The following is a 25,977-nucleotide window of genomic DNA, read 5'->3' on the forward strand; positions in this document are numbered from 1 at the left end:
ACGAACCTCGTCGCGAGTCGTCGTGCCGCTTTTCGTCAGAGCAGACGATTGAAACAGAGAGATGACAGCTCTCTTGAGGTTAAGCGAAGCTTGGGAGTCACCAGACTCGGCGCAGACGTAAGGATCGACGAGCCCGTTGTGATATCCGAACTGGATTGCATATTGCTCAACGTCTGGCGTCGATGGAGGCTAAAAAATATGATTAACGGTTAGTAACATTCGCAGTAACTACACCGTATGGTTTCGAGTCAGACGCAGGATCGTTAAGGAGGTTCTGAACCGCAAAGGACACTATGTCGATAAAGAAAATCAGTTTGTCGATAAGGCAGGTCACTCTGTTGATAAGGTGGAGTTACTTTATCGACGGAATATGCCCTTTTCTTCCCCTGGCTCTAAATCCTTTGTCTGGCAGTTTCGAAGTCTCGTTAATAAGCAGAAAATTACCGCTCCATTTAACTGAACGTTCTTCAGCCGCAGCTGATAGAGGCAGTCTGATTTAGCGGACAACTCAACGGTGGCTGACACTTTGAGAGACGCTGTACCTTGAGCGTCGGTGACGTTTGTCACCGACGCTCCTTCCAAATTATATGTGTACGTGTGTCCTTCCTGATACGCATTCTTTGTGGGCACTGCAATTCGCGAAGGAAGACACATTGTTAGACAACAGTTTTAAAATCAGCGAATACTTGAGATCGAATACTCACTTCCATGGCAGGCGATCGAACATTTTCCTGCAACGACAGAAAAATCACCTATTAGTAAAGCGATCAAATCAGTATCTAGTAGGACTACGACATAACCAAACGTAGCAACAATAGAAGAGTGACGACTCCGGTTGTTATTGCTGCCTCCCATTATTGGCATCCATTTTAATTGCTCTTATTTATTTCATTACTGTACCGTCCGTCGTCAATTTCGGTAACCATTTACGGTCAATAAAGTCGGAGAGTCGCGTTGAATGAGTTCAGTCCAGGCTTTAAATCGGCCATTTGAGTCGGTCATTAAGGGGGACCAATAGGTACTCCATCGAGATTTGTTTCGACGGTTGTATAAACACGGCCCGCTGGCGCATTATAATGTGTAACAGCATAATAACCAAGATAATCATGCCAATAACGCGTAACAACATAATAACCACGATAATCGTACGGCAGCCGCCAGCAACGTAGACAATAAAGGCTGCCCGGTATCGCTTGCAAGTCCCTAAAATTAATCACGCTACGTATTAATCGTCCGCCCGGTTACGACCATCTATCGATTGCCTTTTTTTCTACTCTCCCTGTACTAAGGGCAATCAAACTTTCCGTGCTGTCGAAGGATTTCCGAAACGTGACGCGAAACCCCGACTGCCTTCGATCAGGCCTGATAAATTGGTAACATAAAAACGTTTGGCGTGCGTTGGCGACTCCCCCAGGCAATCGCACGTGCGAAATTCCGAATCTGTTTCACGCTTTTTGTCGGCGATGAAATATTTTGGCACGCTGGCAACGCAGACGCGCGAAGTTCCCAATCAATTCCCACCGCTTTGATGTGCCGCCATTCGAGAAAAATAAGCCGTTATTGGAAGTCCAGTAAACGTCTTTCAGCGTCTGCTTCTTTTTTATCCTCTTTTATTGAGGTGTCTCTATCCCTATTTGCTACATCATTTATTTATAGTTCTTTTGTTCCCATAACTTTAAATGTTCTTCCACCTCTTCGCTTAGGTTACGTTTGAAACGGCACTCTTGCTAAAACGACGGATAAAAGAAAATGAATTTTTGTTTTCTGTTGATTAGTCGTCTGGTAACCGCGATTATTATTGCACGCGATTGATGATTTACGTCCCCGCTGTGCACGATATGCACTGGCAAAGAGAAGAAAAGGAATCGATAAAAAATCTTATTGACTCGTTTATTTAATCGATAACATTTTTACGGGCGGCGTTGATTAGTTATGAAAAAAGGCATATTTGTGCAGGGATGCTGAACTTCGTAGTAAGGTTGTGTCGATAACGCGATAATCGTTGACTTCGCTGACCCTCGATCTTGAAATGTTTATTTTTAGTCGGCTGGCTACCAACCACTCGGACGCAAAATTCGTACAGAAGAAATTGCAACGAACGTTTAAAAAATTATTAGTAATATTCGTTAATGGTATTTTAACATTTTTATTCGTTGTTCAAGAATAAAGTTTGCCCGACACCGGTCGACCGATCGTTAAAAAAAATTTGTCCTTAGTTGCAAAACGGACAGTCTCCGTTGTGCTGTTCGCTGTTGGAAAATTTTAGATCATTCCGTTAAACTTGCAAGACTTTTGAAAGTTTTCGAAGTTCTTTACGATCCATAAAAAATCCCGTGTTTTCACTGGCGAGGAATATGAACGCTCGTTACCGTGTACTTAGCACAAGGCATGAAAAGGAAACTGAACGTTTCTCCGCAAAGTTTGTAGCAATTTGTCGTAATACAAGCGATTTTCCAACGATCTTTTGAAACCGGAATGCTTTTAACGTTCCATGAGGCGAGCAACGCAACGTCCGCGGAGTCTTTTGTGAGAAAGGTCATGATAAATTACAATAAAAAGTCGTCTGGACTTGTGCGCGTTTCCTGTCACGTATCGTCCCGCCATTTTTCCCTTTTACTGAATCCAGATTGGATTTAGCCGAGATAGAGTACTCTGGTCGCAGAGAATTGATATTAATACCGTCGTACAGCGAACCAGTTCCTCTGTATCAAAAACTATGGACCAGAAAAGGGTTCAAAGATTTTCTCTTATGTGGAGTATTAGTTTGTACAGTAACACCTATCACAGACTTTAGAGGCATTTTATACAGTCTTCTAGACGAGCATCTTTCCTAAGCCTTGCAACAATATTTTTTATTTTTTAAGAAATTTTCGATTATTTTCCATACAAAAATTTTGTTCTCGAACGTTGCAACGTGCCTTATAAGAGACTGTTTGCAGGAAAATTGTTTTCCCGCGTGTCCTTCGAACGGGGACGCGTCGAATAGGTTCAAAATAAAATTTTCGAAGAGCATCGTCGAAACGTAATTTTTATATATTTTTGCCCGGGGCAAAAATTAAATTCTGACGAGCACGATTTTCGCCGGTGGCGGAATCAATTCAATTTCAGGGAATTGGAAGCTCATTGAAAGAACTGGGGAGGTACTGTCGCGTTTCTATCGAGCAACGGAGTTCCAAAGGACTTTGCCACGGGATGCCAGATTAATCGGTCGACCGCAATTGTAGTTTCTCGGCACTTCCATTATCCGATTATCAGAGATTTGTTCTTCCGCGTGGGCGCGCCTAATCGACATGGGAAATTGCACATGAAAATTTCAGGCGTTCCATAGTCTCCGGCTGTTTGAAACCTCAGACTTTCACGAAGTACTTGGAAATTCCTCGCGCGATTATTTCTGTATCGCCTTTCCCCCGTTGAAAATAACGATCAGATAACTTAGTATTTCACTACTATTTCGAAGTCCTTAAACCTCGTTGCATTTGTTTAAATCTGGAGCAAAGTAGCAATTCGTATCACCAATTTCTGTATAAACAGTCAAACATCAACAGGATATCAATTCATAAACTGTATCGACAATCGAGCTATAGCAGATTTAATTCATCTGCTATATCGACATTTCTACTCTAGCTGAGTACTAATTTGCTTGTTACATTGACCTACTCTAGCTGAGTACTAATTCACCTGCTATATAAGTACTCGAACTCTAATACTGTACCAATTAGTTTGCTATATCGACATTTCTGCTCTAGCTGAGTACTACTTCGCCTGCTATATGGGTATTTGAACTCTAATACTGTACCAATTCCTTTGTTATAGTAACATTTCTGCTTCTAGGAGTCGTCTGACAACCTCATATCGGAGAACTATCACAAATGGAATGTCTCCAAAATTTCTCCGCCGATAGAAGAAACATGAAACTACGAAATACGCACGCACACGCGTCCTCAAAGAGCGGGGTATCGTATCTGATCTATTTTATTGGGAAGTAGGGACGTTAGATCAATTTACCAAATGTCCGGTTGAACAGGGGGGACCTGTAATCATTTCAATGATATAGACCTCGTTCCAGGCGCTTATGTGCCTGCACATGCACGATACATGCATAAATTAACCATTCCGTGCAATGTGTCTTCGTTACTGGAATTATGGTCATTTAAGCTAAAGTTGGTTAGATCGCGAGGCAAAGCTAAGGGGACACATTGGCATTTTGGGTCGAAAATCGAAGGTTCTCTAGAATTTTTTTTTTTACGAAGGACTACATGGAACAGGATCAAAATTAGAGTCTAATTAGTCTAATGAGATTTATATTATCTTCTAAAATAGTTCTTAGTTATTGTTTTTCTTTATTGTTTTGAAATTAGACGTATCGTCAAGATTTAGGATATCTGATGGTGTTATTCCATCAGCAGATCCTTGAAACCGCTCAATTCCATGTCTCGTAGATCTTAATCTATATTCCCCGTAGGAGCTCTTTGTCCCGTGTTAATATTTAACTACCTAGTGTTTCTTCAGCCCATTCAGAGAAGAAGGTCGGTATAGTCGTCTCTTTGGTTATTCAATTTTAATAACAGCAGAACTTTCCTACGTATCTTTTTGCTTGTGACACATACAGTATGTAATAGATGAACAAAAATCTCGTTGGAAAATTTACGAAATCAAGAAGTTCCTTGATGCAATGGGAATAAATAATTCTAGGTAAAACATATTATAAATTTATATTATCTGTATATTTATACAGCCTATTTTCTTTAACGGGATCTGATTCTATCAACAATGACCGCACGTGTCACGATGAATCATTCGATTACAGAAATTACAATTTCTACATTGTTCACTCTATCTTTATAATAGCAGTATCGATGGACTGGCGAGGTTCTCCCGATGAAAACGAGTCCAAACTCGACCATGTTCAAAAGTGTTCGTATTTTCGAAATTTTGAACCTTTTTGATTTACGCACGATTCAAAATAATCCGAGTACCGTCGTGTTCGTACTCATTTTTCTCGGCAGAACCTCACCGATGCATCCGTACTATTATTATAACGATATAAAATAATATATTTATAAAATAATGTAAATGTTGTGAAATGAAATTACTGCGTGGTGTTTGTATTTGTCATCTAATACTCGAATCAAATTTTGTTCGTCTCTGATTGTGATTGCCCACTTGACACTTGTAGTTCTGGCATCAAGTGCCTGGACAGGGGTCCTGACACTTGTTGCCGAGACACGCTTCAATCATAGAACCAATCAGCGCTGACCATGCACTCTGGCCTATAGGTAGGTGAACTGCCTATCAGGCCAGGTTGTCACGAGCAGACTGTCCGATCGTTCACCATTTTCTATTTTTCTTGGGCTTCTGAAAACATTCAATACAAAGTGCTCTCAAAAATATCGAAACCAACTATACCTGTGTAGTCCAAAATAGTCTTACGAGTTGTTGTTTTCAAAAACTGATGAAAATATCGTCTCTATTTTCTTATTTGTCTTACTTTCTTACACCGATGACATTAGTAGTACAGTGAATTATATGTAAGACCATTGGAGTCGCTTTGAAGTTACTCGTATGTATAGAGGGTTAATGAAAGTGAGGACATAGTTGTTTTCAAACTATTTAATTTTAACACTTGGGAATTTTTGTATTTTTACTTGGAACCTAACTTCCACTGAAGAAGAATTATTGAAAATTGACTTTACAAATGAGTCGCTTTAATGTAACAGAAACGTTTCCCAGCAGTTTCTGTTAACTTGGATAGAATTGTTCGTGAAGTCGTTCCTTATTCTCGTATCTGCCCCCTACACGCGATAAGAAATATTTTCTACGTTTGCAGGGGGCGATAAATTTATAGAATTGACATGGGGAAACTTGCCAATTGTGACGCATTTTAATAACATCTATTAATAGTCCAATAAATCAACATTATTATCTAGGTAAATATTTTTAATAATGGATAAAGAATAGTTGAAGTTTTCCATGAAAGTATTGCAGTGGAGAACTACTGAGACACCTAGGCAAAGGACGAGTATACAGGGTGTTCGGCCACCTCTGGGAAAAATTTAAAAAAGAATAACAATTTCTTGACTGAGACTTCATTAAAAAGTTATTAACAAAATTAAATTAAAAAATTTCAAATCGTTCTAAAAAAATTATTTTCGTTTACGGGGGTCAATTACAATCATTTTTGGTCATTAAATATACCTTCGAAATCCTACTCACATTCGAGAAAAAAATTCGAGAAGGTGTGAAATTTTTTGGTGGAAAAAAAAAATTTCAAATCGTTTTGGAAAAATTATTTTCGGTTGCGGGGGTCAATTACAATAATTTTTGGTGAATAGACATACCCCCGAAATCCTACCCATTTTCTAGAAAAAAATTCAGTACGGATGGAACTTTAAGCATTAATAATTTTTTAACAAAGCCTCCATCAACAAATTGGTATTCTTGATTTTCGTCTTATTTTGGCCTCTAGAATCTCCCATTAAAATTTTTTCCAGGGGTGGCCGAACACCCTGTATACAACAGATTTTAAACTCAATTTCCTCGGAAAGTAAGTTTCGTATAAAAAAATTGATTCCCCAGTTTTTACTCATTTTTGGACGTTCTCCACTGTATCGTAATACAAATTACGCCCCGCCTTGGCAGCGATTTTATCTAAATTAGTTCGAAAGTGATCTCTCCTCCAATTTTCCGCGATTATACCTTGGAGGAAACTTAAATTCTGATTAAGTGAATATGCCGTGCAATCTTGGACCTTGAATCGTGTATAATTTTTTCACGTTCAAATTTTCGAAAGTTATTGAAAACAATTTCTTCGATCAGGAATTTTCAATTCAGGAAAAGCCTAATTTTAATGGCCCAAATACCAAAGGATTATTGCTTAAAAATTGCTGTCGAAAAGTTACACCGTCGTAAACGACCGCATAATGAACTTTAAACATTGTCCCGCGTGCGGAAATGGGACAACAATGACGGCGAGTAAGCATTGATAATGATTCAAAGAACTCGCGGGTTATCATTGCCCATCATCGTCCATCTAACTCGGTCGACAATAGAACCATGCAAAGCGGAGGAAGTCTTCTAGATCATTGATCACGTCGCATTGTCTCACGCTTCTGTAGACAAGCATCGAACCGTTTAATGACGAATGTAGCCTAATTTCTAATTTCGTAGAAGAAGAAAATAATACACGTACTTATTTTATTTCACCTTTCACTTGTCAGGTACTTATTAATTATCAAATACTATAGTAGACGTCGAAGCAGAGAAAAAGATAGTTAAAAGTACTCATAAGAATAGTCACAGATTCGTCATACAACTATACTACAAGTAATCGTTAGAGTGGATAGGGAGTAGTTGCTATATTAATGCGACAATAGTTATTAGAATAGACATTAGAGCAGAAGATAGAGCTGTACAGATTTATAGAGATAATAGAATTTCTTTCGATCATTGGAAGGGGGTTGAAAGTTGCTCCCTGCAGCCCTAGTATCTGTCAATGACTTAGGTATTTAATTAAGTCAAAGTTATTGCTATAGCTAGGGAATTTTCGGAAGATTTCCTATTTCTAGTTCTCAAGGGATTCTCAACTTCGATCTAACGCGGACCTAAGCAGACGCATCCTTAGAGTCTTGACCTATTTTTCCGTGGTACTTCATTTTCGAGATGGAACTTTGTAAAATTCATTCGAAACTTGCGAGATAAATATTTTCCCTTTCTTTCCGGTAAAGTTTTTCTGCTTATTACTCTACAGAAATTTCTTCTCCTGCCTGGCTGTGAGAAGTTTTATTCAAAAATTGAAATATTACGATTATATATTCACTTATTTACATTTATTATATATTGCTTCGAAGTGAGAGCGCAGTGTAGCTTCAAAGTTCAGATGCGATCTTAATGATAGCTGTTCGCAAAGTGAAAAAGTCACGAGTGTACGGAGGTCAAAGATAATCGTACACACCGAACAGCTATCACATTTACTTCAGACATCATCGTTACGTGGCCCTCGATATTTACATTACACCAGTTACTCGAATGTCTACTCGTAGTTATTTAATATTTATCGGTGTATTATTTTCAACTCTATTGAATGAAAAACATTTCGAAGATATGTGAAAAAGATAGTCGTTAGAGCAGGGAACTGATAGATACTATAGTCCTATAAAAGTAGTCGCTAAAATAGTTATGTAGTTGACATTACAGAATACTAAAAATAAAGGTGAGCACGAACAAGAAGTAGTCACTGGTAAACACAACAATAGTCATTAGATTATAGATTGAAACAGTAACGAAAATAGTAGTTAGAGTAAGAAGTCAGTGGACTCTAAATTGCTATAAACGCAGTTGTCAACACAGACATAGAATTGGTATTATAGTAGGAAAGAATTATGTAACACATTGAAAAGAATGATATATCAACAATATTGTAGTTGTTCTCTCTGTTATCAGTCGTAGGGGAGACATTTCGTAAACATTTCTCCCGTAACCAAAATTTCTGCTAATTTATTCTTACAAAATTAATCTCTGATTTCGACATCAGTCTGTCGCGTTAATCGCCTTATCCTTGACATAACTAATAACCTTATGACACGGAGAACAGAGTGAATCTCACTTACAGTCTATCGCTGAGGCGTTAATCAAAAAATTCGCAACGATAATCCATCGAACCCGTTGAATTGTTTCGTTCACGCAGCGAGAAATAAATACACCTCCGAGAATAAATTCACGTTTTTATCGGAATGTGAAAATGGACAGGCCATTATTTTTTTCATTTAAAGAAGAGACTAGAGTCATTATAATGGAGATTAGAGTAGAAATAAATATAGTATTTAGAGCAAATAGTCAGGTATTAAAGTGCTATAAAAATAGTCATAGAGTTGGTATTATAGTATAGTAAAAATAGACGCCAGAATGGGCAAATAGTATGCACTGAGGTAATACTATAATAGTCAGCAAAATGGACAATTAGAGCAGAAACAAAAATAGTTGTTAGAGCTAAGTTGCTATAAAAGTAGTCGTCAAAGAGAATAGCAGTTCTTGTGTAACCTCGTGTTAAATATTTTGTTAATTTACTTTCGTAAAAGCAACTGTGTGTGAAAGTTCAAAGCGTTAATCTAAAAGTTGACATTAAAGGGAAGGATAATCTATCGAATCCGTTTAGACGTTTATACAGCACGGCCAGAAATAGGTATATTTCTTCGGCGAAGTCGATACCGCGTCACCATTCACAGTGTACGAAAACTTTTATGCTGGATACGTATCTGCGGGGGTGGAACTTATTTACTTGGTCCACACAGAATTCCTCCGAGACTCCAAAGGGGTAGTTCCATGCATTTTAGAGGCGCACGTACGTCGAGACAGCCTGAACAAACTTGAATGAGAATTTGTTGCTGCGTAGGGTAGTTTACGCCCCATTGTAGACTGCCAATGGGTTTCCCATGTAAATTGAATCCAGAAGATTGATACACATATTTCGTTTTGTGTGTTTTGCGCTCTCAGAAACGAGTTCCATATCGATAAAATAATTTTTGTATTCGTCGATGCGCCGGGTCGAATCGTTCGCCATATTGGAATGCAGAGGAGTTTGCAAATAAATTCTAATCGACGATATATTTGCGCTTGCCAATATTTGATATTCATTTACATTAAATCATTTTTTATCACAACAGTCGCTGGATGTAACGAAGATTATTTTATATAAAAATTATAAATATACAACACTTCGTGATAAGATAGCTATTCGTTTTGGTGTGGATTTAGGTTATGTAAGTTAATGTAAATTTGGAAAGTTGCGATAGTGTCCGACAACCTTTCTTATCAAGCTATTTACAGAAAATGGTTGCTTTATATTTCTAGGAAAAGTTCGAGGTTTTTCTCATTGAATAATTTTGAATTTGATGTTAAATCGGGGTTGGACCAAAGTTCGAAGCTTTATTGAAATTTTAAAAATTAATTGATACGATTATAGTAATATTTTTAACGTACGTATTGTTTAGAAGCAAGATGCAAGTTTCAATAATCTCTGATTAAAATAATGGATTAACGATGTCATTACTTATTCTAAAGTCGTCGGGGTTCATTTGATAACGAGCACTCTCGAGATAAGTATGATTAAAGAAGTTTCAGGGGAATCGAGCGTTCCTTAGGTTCTTTAAAATTCTATTAATCCCTTCCGACAACATATGTTAGAGGAAAGGCGGAGAACTCTGCAAATATCGTTAATGTTCGACACGGATAAAAGAGTTACGTGACTTTTCGCGAATCATTTCGCAAGTTAGATAATGGAAAGGTAGAAAAATGTCCTTGGAGGTGTTTTATCCGTGACAGAAAATTCAGTGTGCTTCCAAAACGTGTTCTACAATTTATATATTTTCCCTCGAGTAACTTCAATATCTAAAACAATTTTTTAATTGTCGATTAACAACAAAAGTGCTTCAGAGAAAAGAAGAGAAATTTCCTAAAATATTCAGGGCCCAGAAATTTGTTAATCCCACGAAATTTGCCCCCAGCCCCACGAGTAATTAATAAAGATTCGATTTTTTATTATAATATTGGCGAAAGCCTAGTTTCTTTGGAGAAAGAAACGCCCAATTTTCGGCAGCTTTTTCCCTCATAGAAGGATACGTTTTCTCGAGTAAAAGAAAAACCACCAATTTCCTCTGAAAGGTGCGCAATAAAAAAAAGGAGCGCTATTTACTCGTCCCTACGACGAACTCTCTTCCGAGAATGGTGTATCGTTCTTTTCGCCTAATACTCTCGTAAAACGAGCGATTCTCGCGACAAAGACGAAGCGATAATTAGTGCAATCCACCATCGATAAAATTCCTTAATATTTTTTCGAAGAAGAACAATTAAATATCGTCCGTCGTTCGGTTCGTTCGCAGAAAAATTATTTTCGCGACAGAAGGTCGCGTTAGTCTCCTCCGACTACCAATAAATCCCTCGAGGATGCTTCTGGAAAAAAAGTATATCATTCTCTCTCTAATTTTCCTTCTCAAGGAGGAACTTTCACGACAGAAGAGTGGAGGGCCGTTTGTTCCTTCCCTTCGGAGCTCGCGAAAGCCCTGAAAGTTTCGTTAAGGAAGACGTATAATTCCTCTCTCGATTCTTCGACGCACCAACAGCCATTTTTATGGCAAAGAAAAACGCTCGTCCATTTTTTACCACCGCAGGCTTCGAATCTTTTTCCAACGAAAGCAATTTTCTCCTAATTCCGTTATTTGACAGACACTACTTTCACAACGGAATATGCTATTTGTAGAATTTTTTCCCCCCGCTCGAAAAAAGCCTTTTCTTTCTCTTTGGATCTCAGGTTTAGACTTTGCTCTATTTCTCGATGACCACTTTTTTTTCAATATTTGTAATTGATCATTTAATAATGGAAAAGAGTTTAAAACCGAATTAAAAACTTTTTAAGTGTATTATAGTTTCTGGTATTTTCCCCCCCGTATTGTTTCGCGTTGGAGAAAGTTTTTATTCCTCTTCGCGAGCCCGTGAAACACATTTCCATACGAGGAAAGTACATAGCACTTCGACTAATCCTTTTCTAGAAAATCCAATTTCCAGTGGGGAAAATTAACCCTATTTATCACTCGCGAACACAATTGTTTTTCTAGTGAAACGTGTAACAACTTCTCGATTAGTCACCAACCGAAACGAACCAGTTCCAAAATTAAAGGGAGGTCCAAGTCACCCATAGAAGCTAATCTAATCTCACTTTAAAACACTAAAAAAATATTCTCTAAAAAAAACTTGAAAAAATTCTCTGTTGGAAAAAGATTCTGTCTAATCCGTTCTGAAATATTCCCCTCCCCCAAGGTGAACCTGATCTTCGCCCCCAAAGCACGTCCAAACTCTATTCCCCGAGAGTCCTGACTATAGTTACACCCTCATCGTCGCCCTGAGAAAAATAACGAAATAATCCTCGACTGCTTACCGGCCGATGCGGCACCCGCGAACAGGAGGAAGAGGCAGGCAAGGACCGTCCCCGGGAGTCGAGGTGGATGCCCCATGACGTCCTCGTAGACAGAAGTCTCGGACTTGTAGCACTTTCACACAATATCAGCCGTGGACACGATGCGGCCGCGGGAGAACACCACAAAAGCACCGATGCTTTTCTTCGTCCGTGCTTTTATGCTCTCGTGGGCCCCCCCCCTTCTGCGCGTCATCAGAGTCCCCCATGGTTGCTGGACATTGGCATACGGTTCGTATGTACTCATCGCTCTGACACTGAGATAACCAGACCCCGGGAGCAGTACTGCACAAGGAAACAAACGACGGGACGGAGAACGTTCGTCACAAGTTCGTGTCCGGATCCTTGAACGTTCATTCGAATCCGAGACATGAGATTAGACCCTTTGTACCGTACTCGCGACGTCTGGTTGTTGTTCGTCATGCCCCGATCATTCGTCATTCGTTGCCCGTTCATTTCCTCGTCCACCGTTTCGAGAACGTTGGCCTTCGCCGCGAGCGTTTTAGAGGTTGAGGGTGAAGAGTTATCGGTGGTCTCGTTTTGGTTAGACCAGGTGTCTCGAGCATTGGCACGAATGACTCGTGGGGATGGAATTTCATGCTTTGTTGACGATAGAGAATTTACTAGTATTTTTATTTAATCTTTGATTAGATTATATGAAAGACACCTTGGACTCCTTTGGGTTAGAGCAGGTTTAATGAACAGGTGAAGTTAGAGCAACTATATTGTGATTAGAGCAGGCGAAGTTAGAGCAACTATATCGAAGTTAGAGCAGATATGTCGAGCAATGGAACATGCTTTTTTAGCTGAATTCTGTTTGTCGTTTAAAGTATTGATTAAATTTGAATTGGTATAAAAGGTGTTGGAGGATTGGTCCAGGTGTCTCTGGCGGATGAAGTTTTATGCTTCGATAATTTGATTAATTTTTATATCGAACGGGAAACATATTTATAGCTTAAGTGTTAGATGGTATAGATGAAGAATATATTTGCACATAAATTACTAATTAAATTTAAATCGATAAGATAAATTTGCTAAGTTAGTGGCCCCTGGGGAAGGATTTGCTGCCTTAATAATTAATCCAAACAATCTCAGAACTTAATTTTCTGCTTGCTGAAGCTTAATTTTTTTCCTTTTTTCTTGAATACAGGACATATTTGTTGTACAAATTGATATGAAAGATAGCTATCCTTTGAGTTAGGTTAATGTGCTTGTGCTATTATTAAATGGAGGATACTCTTTTTTATTAAATAGCAACTGTAAACATTTTTGTCATTTATAATTATTTTATAAATTATTGACACAAGCGAATTTGTGAGATTGAGTTTGAAAATCAAATTAAATTGAAAACGCTTCGACGTTGATTTTTTAAAATTGCACGCAAACATTTTCTATTTTCTGTTAACGGAAATGCTTGAACTCTGTACCGAATAGAGATTGAAATTCTTGTCAGGTCTCGCAGAATCATACGTCACACGCACGTTGTGCCATAACTTCGACCGTATTAAGGAATGCCAACTTGGACGGCGATAAGATTGATTTTTCAGTGGTTTTGTGGAGTTATTTGAACTTGTAGTTTATTTTACGAGAAATTACATACAAAAGCACTCAACCTATCTTCGTCAACAAGAGATACACTTATTTTTACCGTCACGCCTATTTTTGTCACTAATATTGCGTTTGCAATGAAATCTGTAGTCTTAATAATAACAATTATTAACTTGTTCCTAACATATCCAGTGTTTTTTTAATTCAAATATGTTAGAATATCTGAGAATTACATTTTAGGATTTTTGAAAATTGCGTACATAATATATTTGTTATTAAAAATGTCAAAATAATGGAAAAGAAATTGAACAAAGAATAGTATAGCAATTTTTCAGCAATTTATTCTTTCACATTTTAGATATTTTGTAAATTATTCTCCAACATTGCAACAATTTTAAAAAATAATTGCTTCGAGTGATTTCGGGGAGGGGAGACAATGCAGAAACGGGTTGAAAAAGACTTCGAAAAACTAAAATTTCATACCACGATCATCATGGAACGAGATTTTTTGTATCGGTGTGCATTCACGGGAGATTTTTACGAACGAGATCGAAACGTTCTAACACAGACACTGCATAACATACAGAAAAATCGACAGGGGGTGGAAAAATATTTCGGCAAAATTAAAAGATTTCAAATCGTTCTAAAAAAATTATTTTCAGTCGCAGGGGTCAATTATAATCACTTTTGGTGAATAGACATACCCCAAAAATCCTAGGCATTTTTGAGAAAAAAATTCTTTACCAAAAAAATATAATGTCAACGCTGAACTGAATATTCTTAAGCGAGTATAAGTAATAATAATAACGAAATAACGATACTGATAAGTAATAATATTAATTATTATACGAATTTCCATTTTTGCAATGTAATAGTAACTGGGTAGAGTGACTATAGCATCGAGCAATTTCCCCGCCGAAGCTTACTGTTTCAGCGTAATTGCATTCAACTGGATGGAACAATTGTTAGAATGAACGCCGTATCACTTAGCTAAAGGTCCGCTGGAACGTGAACTTTTTTACATAGGTCGACGTCAACCAATTTGCCAAAGTCTCTTAACAATTTTCGTTCTTCGTTTTCCCTTCGAGGAAAGGATGCGGCTGCCAATAGTAATTGCGTTGCAGCGAACGGTGAATCGATAAAAACCGGGTTAAACAATGTGAGCCGGTAATTATCAGAGTGATCCGAGTCAAAAATAAAAAAATAAATTTAATTTTCCACTTATTAGTATTAATACTGCTACAAGCTAACTTTTTCAATTATAGATTTTTCTCCGTTTCAACAAAAATCGGGTGGGATAAAAGTTCCAATTAATATACATCATTTTATAACTACTTTCTTGCAACAGGAAAGTTTGTAGTTAACGAATTGTTATACCAAAGGTAATTAAAAATTTTAGCTCTACCTTTGTTGTATGTCGTTGCAACCGAGAGAAATGTTTGTTAGAAAAATATCGAATTCGTCGAGTCGTCCCTAATCGACTCGGGTCTCTTTCGACAAATTTTTCTCGTTTAATTGGAATTTAAACCGCGCAGCGTGCACTCCGCGCAAAACAACTCAAAATCTGTCGCGTGTATTTGATCTTATACAAAACAAGATTACACGGGTGCAGTATTGACGAAGCGCACGAAGTTGGACGCGTAAACACGTCCCTCCTCCCTCGAAGATAATTCGAAGAGACAGATAGAGATTTGAATGGAAAATTGTCGACCAGCGGATTAATCATCAGTTTACTGTCGCGGCGACTGTGTGGAAAGTAACACGGACTTTAACACGCAAACACACCACGATAACGTGTATTCTCGAGCCGCTGCGAAATTAAATGGTTCAAGATACTCTACGATTCAATGTTAGTATTATGCATTCGTATGCATGCGTGCAGAGTGCAGTTGCACTTTTTGCAAAATGCAAATATACAATCTTTTAAACACGCCAGTCGATGCAGTCTTCTGTACTCTACAAAAATGTATGGAGGTGTTTGTGCAAACAAACTATTGGTTTGGAAGATATTTCAAGTCAAAGTTTGGACTTCCAAACATGGCGTCTCGAGCTAGAAAAATATCTCAGTTTGTAAAATAGAAATACAATCTCTCAAGCACGCCAGTCGGTGCAGTCTTTTGTATTCTACAAAAATGTATGGAGGTGTTTGTGCAAACAAACTATTGGTTTGGAAGATATTTCAATTCAAAGTTTGAACTTTCAAAGATGGCGTCCCGAAGGACAGCTGGAAAAATGTTTCAATTTGTAAAATGGAAATATCAAGTTTTTAAATATAGTACATTTTGTGGTTCTAAGTAGAATGGTATTAAAAACATATTTTCAAGGACCGTAGTAGTCTTCATGATCGTTTGGTCCATTTGCGTGGGACGTTCTGCGCCCGCTGGAAAGTGGTTCCTTTGTTCTTGACATTTATCCTAAATGAGCAACGTGTTACCATTATTCTATCCTATCATCAATAGTGTAATCATTAATTTACCGTTACTTTGTTTACAAAGGGTTCGAAGCCTTCGTGGCCCACCACAATTACCACCAATTACCAATCACCGTGTTTAAATTCGTGCAACGTCGGCCCTCTCGAAAATGACACTGTGTATAATCTGTGCATGCTTTTGCCTGGACGACGCGTTATTAACATATTCCGGCAGCCGGATAGGGGTCCCTAACGGAAATGGATTGTATGCCACAGTTTGTGACGCACTCGAGCATCTCCGACATCCAGAATATTGTTTCGATTATGCGTATGACACTCGTTTGCACTAACAATCGATAAACATAATATTGACATCGAATAATCTGTCGTCGCCGATCGGTGTTTGCAAATGGTAGACGCGTCTTCAATGATTTCGGAGATTAAGCGGTGTAAGCGCATTTTTGAATATCGTCAGACCGAGCGGAAATATTATTTTTCATAGGTCAAAGTTGCGTTTATCTTCTATTTTGTCTCGCGACGTACAAATTCGTGACAGGAAAACCAAGCTGTTTATCGTTTTCTTTGTAAACGAGATTTCGAAGAACCTCCGAGTCTCCTTATCAATGTCAAGACCCGTCGAACGGAAGCAAAACTCAATATTAGAAAGTCTTCGAAAGTCTCGGATCGCTTGACAACAGATTTTCTACGAACTACTGTCTGCCTAAATAAATTTAACCCGGACGCTATATCGCGACACTATCTACATTGGTTGATTAACCTTCCCCGCGGATATGGACGACTAGAATTGATACGAATTGACCAACGAAAACAGTGAAATCTACAATTTGTAAAATTTTCAATTTCGTTTTTTAATTCCTCCAGAGTCTACCATTTTTATTAAATAAATTCGATCGCATGTAAATAGGATTATCGTCATAAATAATTCCGTGGCATCGACAAAGCTTTGTTTTCGGACACCTCGAAAACCCTCGTTACGCTCCTCGAAATTGTTACTCTGCATCCGAACGGGTAACGCAGGTTATCAACGGTCTCATCGTCCTCAAACACGACCGCTCCCATTTTCTTTCGCCCTTTAAACTTGACACAAGGATAACTGCATTGAAGCCCGTCTACCGGCAAGTAATCAAAGGTACAAAGGGTCAGGGCGGTTGTTTGTTTGTGATCCCCTTGAAAACACGAACAGAGGATCCGCAACACGATTTTCAACGATACGTTCAGGCTGGCTTTGATCTCGGGACAAGCTGCCTGCCACGGAAATCCGCAAAGAGGCGAACAGAAACGACATGCCGTCGAAGACTCGTTGCGGGGATCGATCACCTTCGGAATTGAATAATTCGATTCGACTGAAATACAAACGAATGCTTTTCATTCGCGATTCGTACTTCGAATCTGCATAAAACAATATATTTCATCAGAAAAAGATATTATCGTTAATGTGCACTGTCGATGTCCGTAAATGTAGCGTCGAAGCCTTATATTTTGCGTTATATTTCCGCAAATTAAGATAAAGGTTACGTTAGTTGCCTCGTATGCGCGCGCAGTCCATAAATGCTGCAAAGTGGGGGGAAGCCTCGCGAGGACCGACTACCTATGGCCCAGTATGACATATGTAGCGATCGTAGACGGAGTGGGGGAAGCACCGTGCGTCCAGGGGCCTCACACCGCGATTGGTCGAAACTTTGGCAATCTTTTACGAGGAAACCGTCTGTCTCCGACACGTGGTTCCTTCACAACTTTTTATCCCCGCGACGAGTAGAATGCGTATAACACGATAATTTATTTTTGTTCCCGAATGTTAAGGTCAATTTCAACGCCCGATTACGATTACGAAGAGCCGTAATGAATTCCCTGTTGGCACGGCGAAGCAAACGAACGAATGATTGGCTTCGCTGGACTCTCGACTCCAATATTTTTATTTTTTCACGGAGCAACGGTCACGGTGTTATCAGTTCTAAGCAGGCTACGCGAGCCGTCGGTACCGCTGGTGGCTCGCACACATCGCGACCAGCTGCTTCCATTGAATTTTCATCGAAGTATGATATAAGAAATAAATTCGAGCATTTTGTCGAATCGCTCGACGATAAGGAATTTATATAACTTCACGGCGATTTGTTTATTTCGATCTTCCTCTGTAGTTGTTGGGACGTTGCGAAATGTCCAGATCGTAGGTAGAGTTTCGAACAATTTCGAATTATTTGTTGATTGACGGTGGTGATACTCGGTGCAAGATAGAGTTTGATCGTGAATAGTAGGGCAAATTTATATTGCATTCGTTGCGAGGTTTGTCATTATCTAAGTTACCGTATCAACGGTCATCGATAAGTGTCACGGTACTGCGTTGTCATTTTTCGCGGAACGTATATTCTGCATTTGTTTCTCACCATTACGCGTTATCTGTTGCATGTTGCGAATATATACATTGTAATAATATTACGGGGCTGTTTGATAATATTCGATAGTGGCAGAATAAGTAATAATTAATTGCAAAATTACGTAAAGAGCCAATGGCATTTTTCTTCGTCTAATCTTCTCTCGTTTTAACGACGACTTTCGTGTCAGTTTTAACTTGACCTTATAAGAAAATCTGATGAAAAATCGTAATGACGAACGTGTTGCATTATGCTTGTGCATGGTAAAATATTTTATAAACAGTCGCTTTGAAAAGATTGTTTCTTTACAATGTATGTAATGTGGATTATTTAAAGTATACTATTTAAATTAATATTAAATCACATGGGAAGACAGAAGTTTTTTTTTCAAATTTTCAATCTTTATTTTTACGTAATCTGTCCCTCCATTTTATCTCCAGTAAATTGTACTCTTATCTCTGATCAACATGTCAACTTGGCAAGTCGAGATAGGGCCGGAACTTTATTATAATGAGTACTAAACAATCGCCGTATTGTCACAGTATTATCGACAAAGGAAATTAACGTTAGGATTATTATTATTGTTCATCTCAATATGTCGTACCTGCGGTATCAATATTTTTTACATCGAGCACTGACGTATCGTTATTTCTTCCGCCGAGATTAACTAGCAATAAACAATCCCATAAAAACTTTGAGAAATGTCATATCGCCGCGTTTCCTTCATTCTACAAATCTCTTATCAACTAATGTTTGTACGATTTATCGAATTTTTTTAACCGAATTCAGATGAAAATGTTTTTCTGTATAGAAAGCGGAAAATCAATACAAGACCAATTATTACCGAAAGTATTATTTTTACGCCAAAGAGACAGAACGTTCGCTTAATTGTGACACGAAAATTGGGTTAATTCTAAGAAAGATTTTCTCCATAACATCGTTACATTTTCGATAATTAAGCCATGACGCGTTTCGTGTATTTATTCCTTCGCAACGTGGAGCAAACTTGAAAAGCACGTCGTAAATAAACTCCGTTAATTTTCCTGGTTTTCCTCTCACACTCTGAAATGCAATTTCCCTTTCCCTTTATTCCGATGCAACAGGTTTGTCAAGTTCGTTTTCCCAGAGTTCAACGCCGACGCAACAGAACGGAAGAAAAAATTGTGCTCTACACGTTCTAATGCGTTCTCCGTTCGAAGCGTGAAATTCAAATATTTTTTTTTTTATTTTCATTTTCACCGTTGCACGGTAACGCTCTAAATTTAATTCGTTTTATTTTTAGTTTCGATGTTAACTCTCGCGACCGGTTTCGTGGCTCCTTGTGTTTTCATGGTCCGCCTCTGTTCGCCCCTTAATTCCCCTTTATTACGCGGAATATCATCCCTAATTCGAGGCTGCCTGCTTAACGAGAGTATAGAGAAATGTACACGTGTACGTTTCGTGGTGAATCGTTGAACTTTACGTAATGTGTCGCGACGTTTCCAGTCAGCAATTTATATTGATCGAATAACATACAGGAACACCGAGAGTTTTCGTCGTCTTGACTGTCGCGTGGTCGTATTTCAACGCGTCGATAACATGCAAAGCAACTGTTTACATAGTTTGCATTCCAGAAAACGTCAGAGCTCAGACTTGCTATAATATATAGCTGATTATAGCGTGTCATAATCAACTGGCTTGCTATAAAATATAGTTGATTATAGCACATTATAGCAACGCTGTTGTATAGCGTACTATAGTCGAAATTCACATTGCTTAAATTCCACCTGCCCATTATCTTCTTAGAAGTTTTCGTTTGTTCAGGATATATTCACCGATTGCTTGACTAAATCCGTTTTATCGTAATTATACTGTTTGCAGATGATTGTTCAGCGTTTTGAAAGACGATGTTCGAGGATGAAATATCGATTGCTCCTTTGTTTTCACAGCTTGTTGCCGACCGACGCCATTGTTGCTCGACAATTCTGCGTCATTATCCTGGCGGGATTCTTAAAATTTAAACGATATTGGATCCCAATTGTGTTCGAATCACGGCACATCCGACTGACGTCATTGCTCACATAAATCTTTGCAAACGATATCGAACAGTGACGTAATCGAATGTCTGTGATCCGCATATTCAGGTGCAATATTAAATGTTACATAATTATAGCAGTTCCACCATTTTCACTTATGACCTTTATGTTATTGGAAACAATACAAGTAGATTAACAGCGATTAGAATATACTAGTATTATAATACTATATAGTAGGTACTTGTAATTACAATTATTTATTATATTGCTTTTCCATTTGCACGTTTAAAAAATTCCTGAATTATAAAAACAATAATGGAAGCAGGTAGCACGGAAGCAAAAATCGTAATAAAGACTCGTGAATGAATCGGATTAGACCGGGTGATAAATGTTTCATAAGAAGTTCTTTGTAGCCCGCGCGAAGGAATAAAGGGTGAGAAATGGTCGAATCTGGTCGAACGGAAGGTTGAAAAACAGGGGTAAATTTTACGGAGAAGTAGTTTAATAGAAATGGTCCGACAGATGAATACATGAATAATGAATCAAGACCTTGCAGCTTAAAATTTTTTAATATACATAAAACTGAGCACACACATTACATTAATAATAATCTAGAATATTTTAGACCGTTAAATTTAACCAATTTCTCTTAAAAGCCAAATTCATTTTAACAATTTTATAGCTCAGAAAATTTCCAAATCGAGTCTTCCACAGTAACAAACGTTCAAATTTGAAATTGGACAATTCAGATTACTCTCGAGCCAATAATTGTTCATATCGAAAACTTAGTAAACGATAATTTGGACTTTAATGACGTTCCGCGGAAATGTTAAACAACGTGGTTGGGATCCAATGGAATTAACAATATGTAACAGGTGACCGTAAATTATTACGTCAGTTGGGAAACTTTGTTAGCGGAGAATTCCTACATTGCATGACATCTAAAATCTACTCTGGTGCAAAATACCAGCCATTCGAACAATTTTCAGTGCCACATTGGAATAACACTATTTTGCATATTTTATTTCAATTTTATTTACATTATAAAAAGCACTTGGTAGCAACGGTGGCAGTGGTTCTCATCGCGTTTATAATTCTCATAACTTTGTGTTTGTTTTAAACATAAAACTAATTTTTTTAAAACATAAACTAACGCTTGAAAACTCGTAAAAATATGAGAATCGTTTTCTCTTCGTTCTTCTAATTGCAACCTAAATTTTGTTCTGTTTGCGTCTGCTACTGCTTCTGTTAATTTCTATGACGATTCGTCTTCGCTCGAGTAGTTGTTTTCCAACCATTATCTTGCATCGTCCTCGTCAGAATTTCTGCAGGGTGTTATGTTGTATCTACAAAGCTACAAGCATTTCATCCATCCCGTCTTGTTTCATTATTGTTACATTGTTCTTCCGCTTCTGTTTCTGACAGTATTGTGTTCTGTGCCTCTATTAACACGTTCGCTGGAAAGACATAGTAATGACTTCCTCTCATCAACCGAAGGAAATTGAACTTGACGATCAAGTTTGTCAAAACTTCACTCGAATAATAAACTTTTAATACTAAAGCTTAATACTAGGCCTTGCATTCATCGAGATTATATTACTGGAGGTTGCAATTATTGATGTTTTATTGTTGAAATATCTCTTTCCGTCGGTTCTTAAATTTTAATGTTGTTCTGTTGCGTCGAACCGCTAGCGAACTTTGCCATTAAAGCCCAGTATCGCTTATTTATCCTGTCCGGCGGTCGAAACCGCACCGTTCGAGCTCGTCAAACACTCGCTAAATTGAATGCGTTCGCAGCTCGCGGTGTTACAAACAATTAATTTTTAACATCTATGTAAATGTCGGCTGGAGAACACGTGACAGGACCGAAGTGCAATACGTCGACGCGTCAGGTTTACGATTTTCATTGTTGTGAAAAGCTGGAGATGCAAAATGACTGATAAAACATTAACAGGTGCATGGTTACGATAAATTAACGATACAGAAATAATAATGGAAACGAGATTATTACATATTATTTATGTGCATAACATATTTAGTTTCATCGCGTAACGATATGCATCGACACGAATGGTCGGAACATTGATTACGAACATAATACAACGCGTCGAGTTTAAATTTATAATTCTATCTCAGTCAGTGATTTCATTATTAAATTTAATTGTGATGCGTGTTTTTATATAATCTGATGATAATAGTAAGAGTGCAAATTAGTGGACTCACTATAAAATATAGAGCAAAGGATAGAGCAACGAGTAGTTACTAGAGCATAGGAGTAGACAGTAAAGAATAGAGCAGGGAGAAGTTACTAGAGCATCAGGAACAGAAAAGTAAAGGAAAAAGTCACGACTGAGAATGGAGAGAACAGCCGATAGAGTATAGTAAGTGGAAAGTATAGAGTGAATAATAAAGAGCAGTCAGTGGACGATGCAGTAAAGAATAAAGCCTAAAGAACAAAGTAAAGTATGCAATGTTGAAAATATGATACAGTAAACAGAATCTTCTCGACGAATAAATATTTTGACAATTAGCAATACGATGCACTCTTCTGCGAAATTGAACTATCTTTAGTAGATACCAGTATTTTCTTCTTTTTCGAGCGTATTTTTGGCGCTCGTCGATTAGGCGGTTCATTGATAGGCGCGAGTTGCACGCCAGCTGTTGTTTTGAACTCTTCTATCGCGCACAATTTACAGAAATCATGCAATTCACGTTCAATCGGTTCACGACTCGTGAAAAATACTCCCCCCAAAATTATAAATAAATTCCATGTAAGAAACGCCGCGCGGGGAAATAGTAATTTCGATTTACACAGTCTTTTGAACCGATTAAATTCGTTGACTACTATGAAGAGTCTGAAACGTGTCTAGAACACGTTCCCAGGATATTCTTGGTTGGTTTCAATTCACGGAAAATTGCTATGAGCACAGGAACGCTGTAATGGTTACCACCACCCCCTCCCTAGTCTCGTATCGGAGCTAAGATCGGGCTTGCAAGGATTTCCAGGTACTTATCCGAGAGATTTGAGGAAGATAAGCGAAGCTTGGTATCTTCTGGCTGAAAATTAACCGAGCATCTCTCAATGATTCTCGGAAATATTGCCCTCGAGTCGATTTCCTGCATCTTTCGACGAGCTATCTCTCCCTTCTTTTTTCATCCGCTTAGTCATTAGTTTCCATGTAAACATAATTGTCTTGTTTACAGAAAAAATTAAAGCATAGAGGGTAGATGATAAATAGTTGAGTTTGCACTCTAGTATAGAGCAGGCAGAATATAGAGCACTTTATGGTTATAATATAGAGCAATTTATAGTTATAGCTATAATATAGAGCAACTTATAGCTACAGCTATAATTTGGAGAAAATTTGGCGGATGTCCTGCTGGGTCATCACGCCGCGCCGGGTCAGCGCGACTGGTTGGTTTCGTTTAATTTTCTCGAATATCTGGTCGATCGTTTCCTTTGCTTGTACGTGATTTGAAAGATATCAGATAGCCTAATATACCTTTGGATTCAGGATTGGGCTGAATTTTGTCCGCAGATCGATGTGACTGGAATGCAATAAGCTGCGAGTCCAATTTCTATTTAATTTTCAGTTGAAATGATTTCGGAATTGCTAGTAATTACCAATCCACAATTTTGTACTTTAAGGGTGGCACTCGTAGGCTCGCTTCTGAAGGTAAAATATGATCTAAGGTGTTATGGAAGGGGTTACCAAAAGTTTGAGAATCATTGAACATTTGTTTTATTAAAATAAGAATATCATTTCACAAAGTGTTTTAATAGTTTCATTAAGTTTTGTTTCGCTAGAAAAGCTTCATACATCGCGAATTTCTGGTCGAAACAAAGTTCGAGGCAAAGAAGCGTTATGAATTGTAGCAAAATATGCCTCCTCTCCTATATATCATCGGTCCCTTGATAATTTTCGTTCCAATTGGCAATCTCTTGTGATAATACGCGTTACGTAATACTCTATTATCGCAAGGAAAGGTTGCCAGGTTAAGCGTTGATTTAAGATCCAGCCGGGCTATTTCATTTTAAAGTAAAAATGATCTTCGTGTTTCTGCGCTCTGAAACGAACCAGGGTCTCCCGTATAAACTTTCGCGCGATATTTTTCCCGTGGGAGTTTCAGCGAGGCTATTACTCATTATTATCTCAATAACATGGGAGAAACTTCAAAAAATTCGAGGGAGACTCCGCCATCCGCAGAAGGGGACTCCAAGTATATCGCGACGAAACTTTCCTCCCACTTTTTGCCGCGACTGTGCACTTTCATTTCCAATCGTACAGAAAATTTCAACTCGAAGATACACTTGTGCTATAAAATAAACAAGTCCAATCTTAAATACAAGCTTTTCATGCTCTAAAATTCCTAAATATGTTCTTTATAAGAATACTAAAGAATAGAGCAATAGAGTCTATAGCCTTCGTAGATGGAGGTCGTCCTCTATAAGTAGACTGGTAGAGAAACTCTGTGGCGAGAAAGACCCGCCATCTAGCGGCTAAAAATAATACCACAGTTGTTATTACTTAAATACTTCTTAACTTCACGTGAACTGCAGTATATTTTTATCAACCGTTTCGTCTGCTGCTTGAGACGTAATTTCAATGATGGAGAAGAGTAGATCTAGTTAATAATATATCACAAATTTATTTTTTAAATGAAGTCGCGTTTGTACGGCTTTGCTCGATATAAAAATACGAGTCGGTGCTACTTAAAGTCTCTCGGAAGGCTGCCTTCGTCGGTCCACTTTCAGGAACACCTGTCCTCCCCTAATTCCAGCGTGTCCACACCACCCCCTCCCCCTCCCCTCACCTCTCCTCGTCATGCGCGCGCGTTCGAACACACCATCGCCCGCTGATTCCGACCGACATATCGAAAACGAAATCGTGACCACGGCTTCTATTTCGAACCGACTACCGGCACAATTAACACGTACCCAGCGAATTCCTGGCGATGGTAGCGTGCGATCGGGGCGCAGCGTGAACCACGCAGGGTGAAAAGGCAGCTTCGAACACGGAGCCACGCCCTGGCGACGGTTCGTCTACACCAGCAACTTCAATCTCGTTAAAAACGGAGACTCGTCTTTGAAAATGTGTCTCTCCTCTGCCAGCCAGCCACGCTCTGCTTAATAAGAATGCATTTTTCATAATTGCTTTGTCCATATTACTGTACAAGCTGTCCCAAAACCGGTATCACAAATCGAAAAACAGTCGGTTCTATTGGTCGTGCAAAAATAGATCGAAAATGTGGAATAACATTTTGTCGTATGTTGCTTTATTCTCGAGATAATCGAGGTTGAAAACTGTTGGGAGGCGTTTGCACTGACATGTGATTCATGGAATTTCATCGTACGTGACAATGTTAATGGTATTGGTGAATGATATTATAACATGTTTTAGTAACTTTGGTAATGATTATGTAGTCTTTCTGAATCTGTCGAGTTTTAATCCGTTGTTGGGAGTTGGCCAAGTGCGCACGTGCCCCAAAAATTTTCAATCTCAATTATCTCGAACACGAAGCATCGAACGGAAAAAGTTTATTCTACATTTTCGTCTTATTTTTGATTATAGAATTGAACTACCCAATTAGGGACACTTTGTATACCGGAGTACGGTTGGGAGATGGTCTTGGGAAGAATGGATGTACATT

General features: G+C 38.3%; 1 protein-coding gene across 4 annotated transcripts in view; it reads right to left on the minus strand.

Annotated features, from left to right (window-relative positions):
• Apolpp (retinoid- and fatty-acid binding glycoprotein apolipophorin) overlaps positions 1 to 12,109 on the minus strand; it is a 28,104-nt gene extending 15,995 nt beyond the window's left edge. For 2 of the 4 annotated variants that reach the window (XM_076769452.1, XM_076769449.1), the window contains exons 1-4: positions 11,927 to 12,109; positions 705 to 731; positions 445 to 629; positions 7 to 189 (exon numbers count right to left, since the gene is read on the minus strand). In XM_076769452.1, the coding sequence (XP_076625567.1) occupies positions 7 to 189; positions 445 to 629; positions 705 to 731; positions 11,927 to 12,002 (471 nt within the window). In that variant the 5' untranslated portion in view covers positions 12,003 to 12,109. The remainder of the gene's footprint in view (positions 1 to 6; positions 190 to 444; positions 630 to 704; positions 732 to 11,926) is intronic. The other 2 variants (XM_076769450.1, XM_076769448.1) reach the window with 1 other exon arrangement.
• Between the last annotated feature and the right edge of the window lie 13,868 nt (positions 12,110 to 25,977).

The sequence above is a fragment of the Colletes latitarsis genome, chromosome 7 (genome assembly GCF_051014445.1).
Source record: "Colletes latitarsis isolate SP2378_abdomen chromosome 7, iyColLati1, whole genome shotgun sequence".
In the NCBI taxonomy this organism is placed as follows: Eukaryota; Metazoa; Arthropoda; class Insecta; order Hymenoptera; family Colletidae; genus Colletes; species Colletes latitarsis.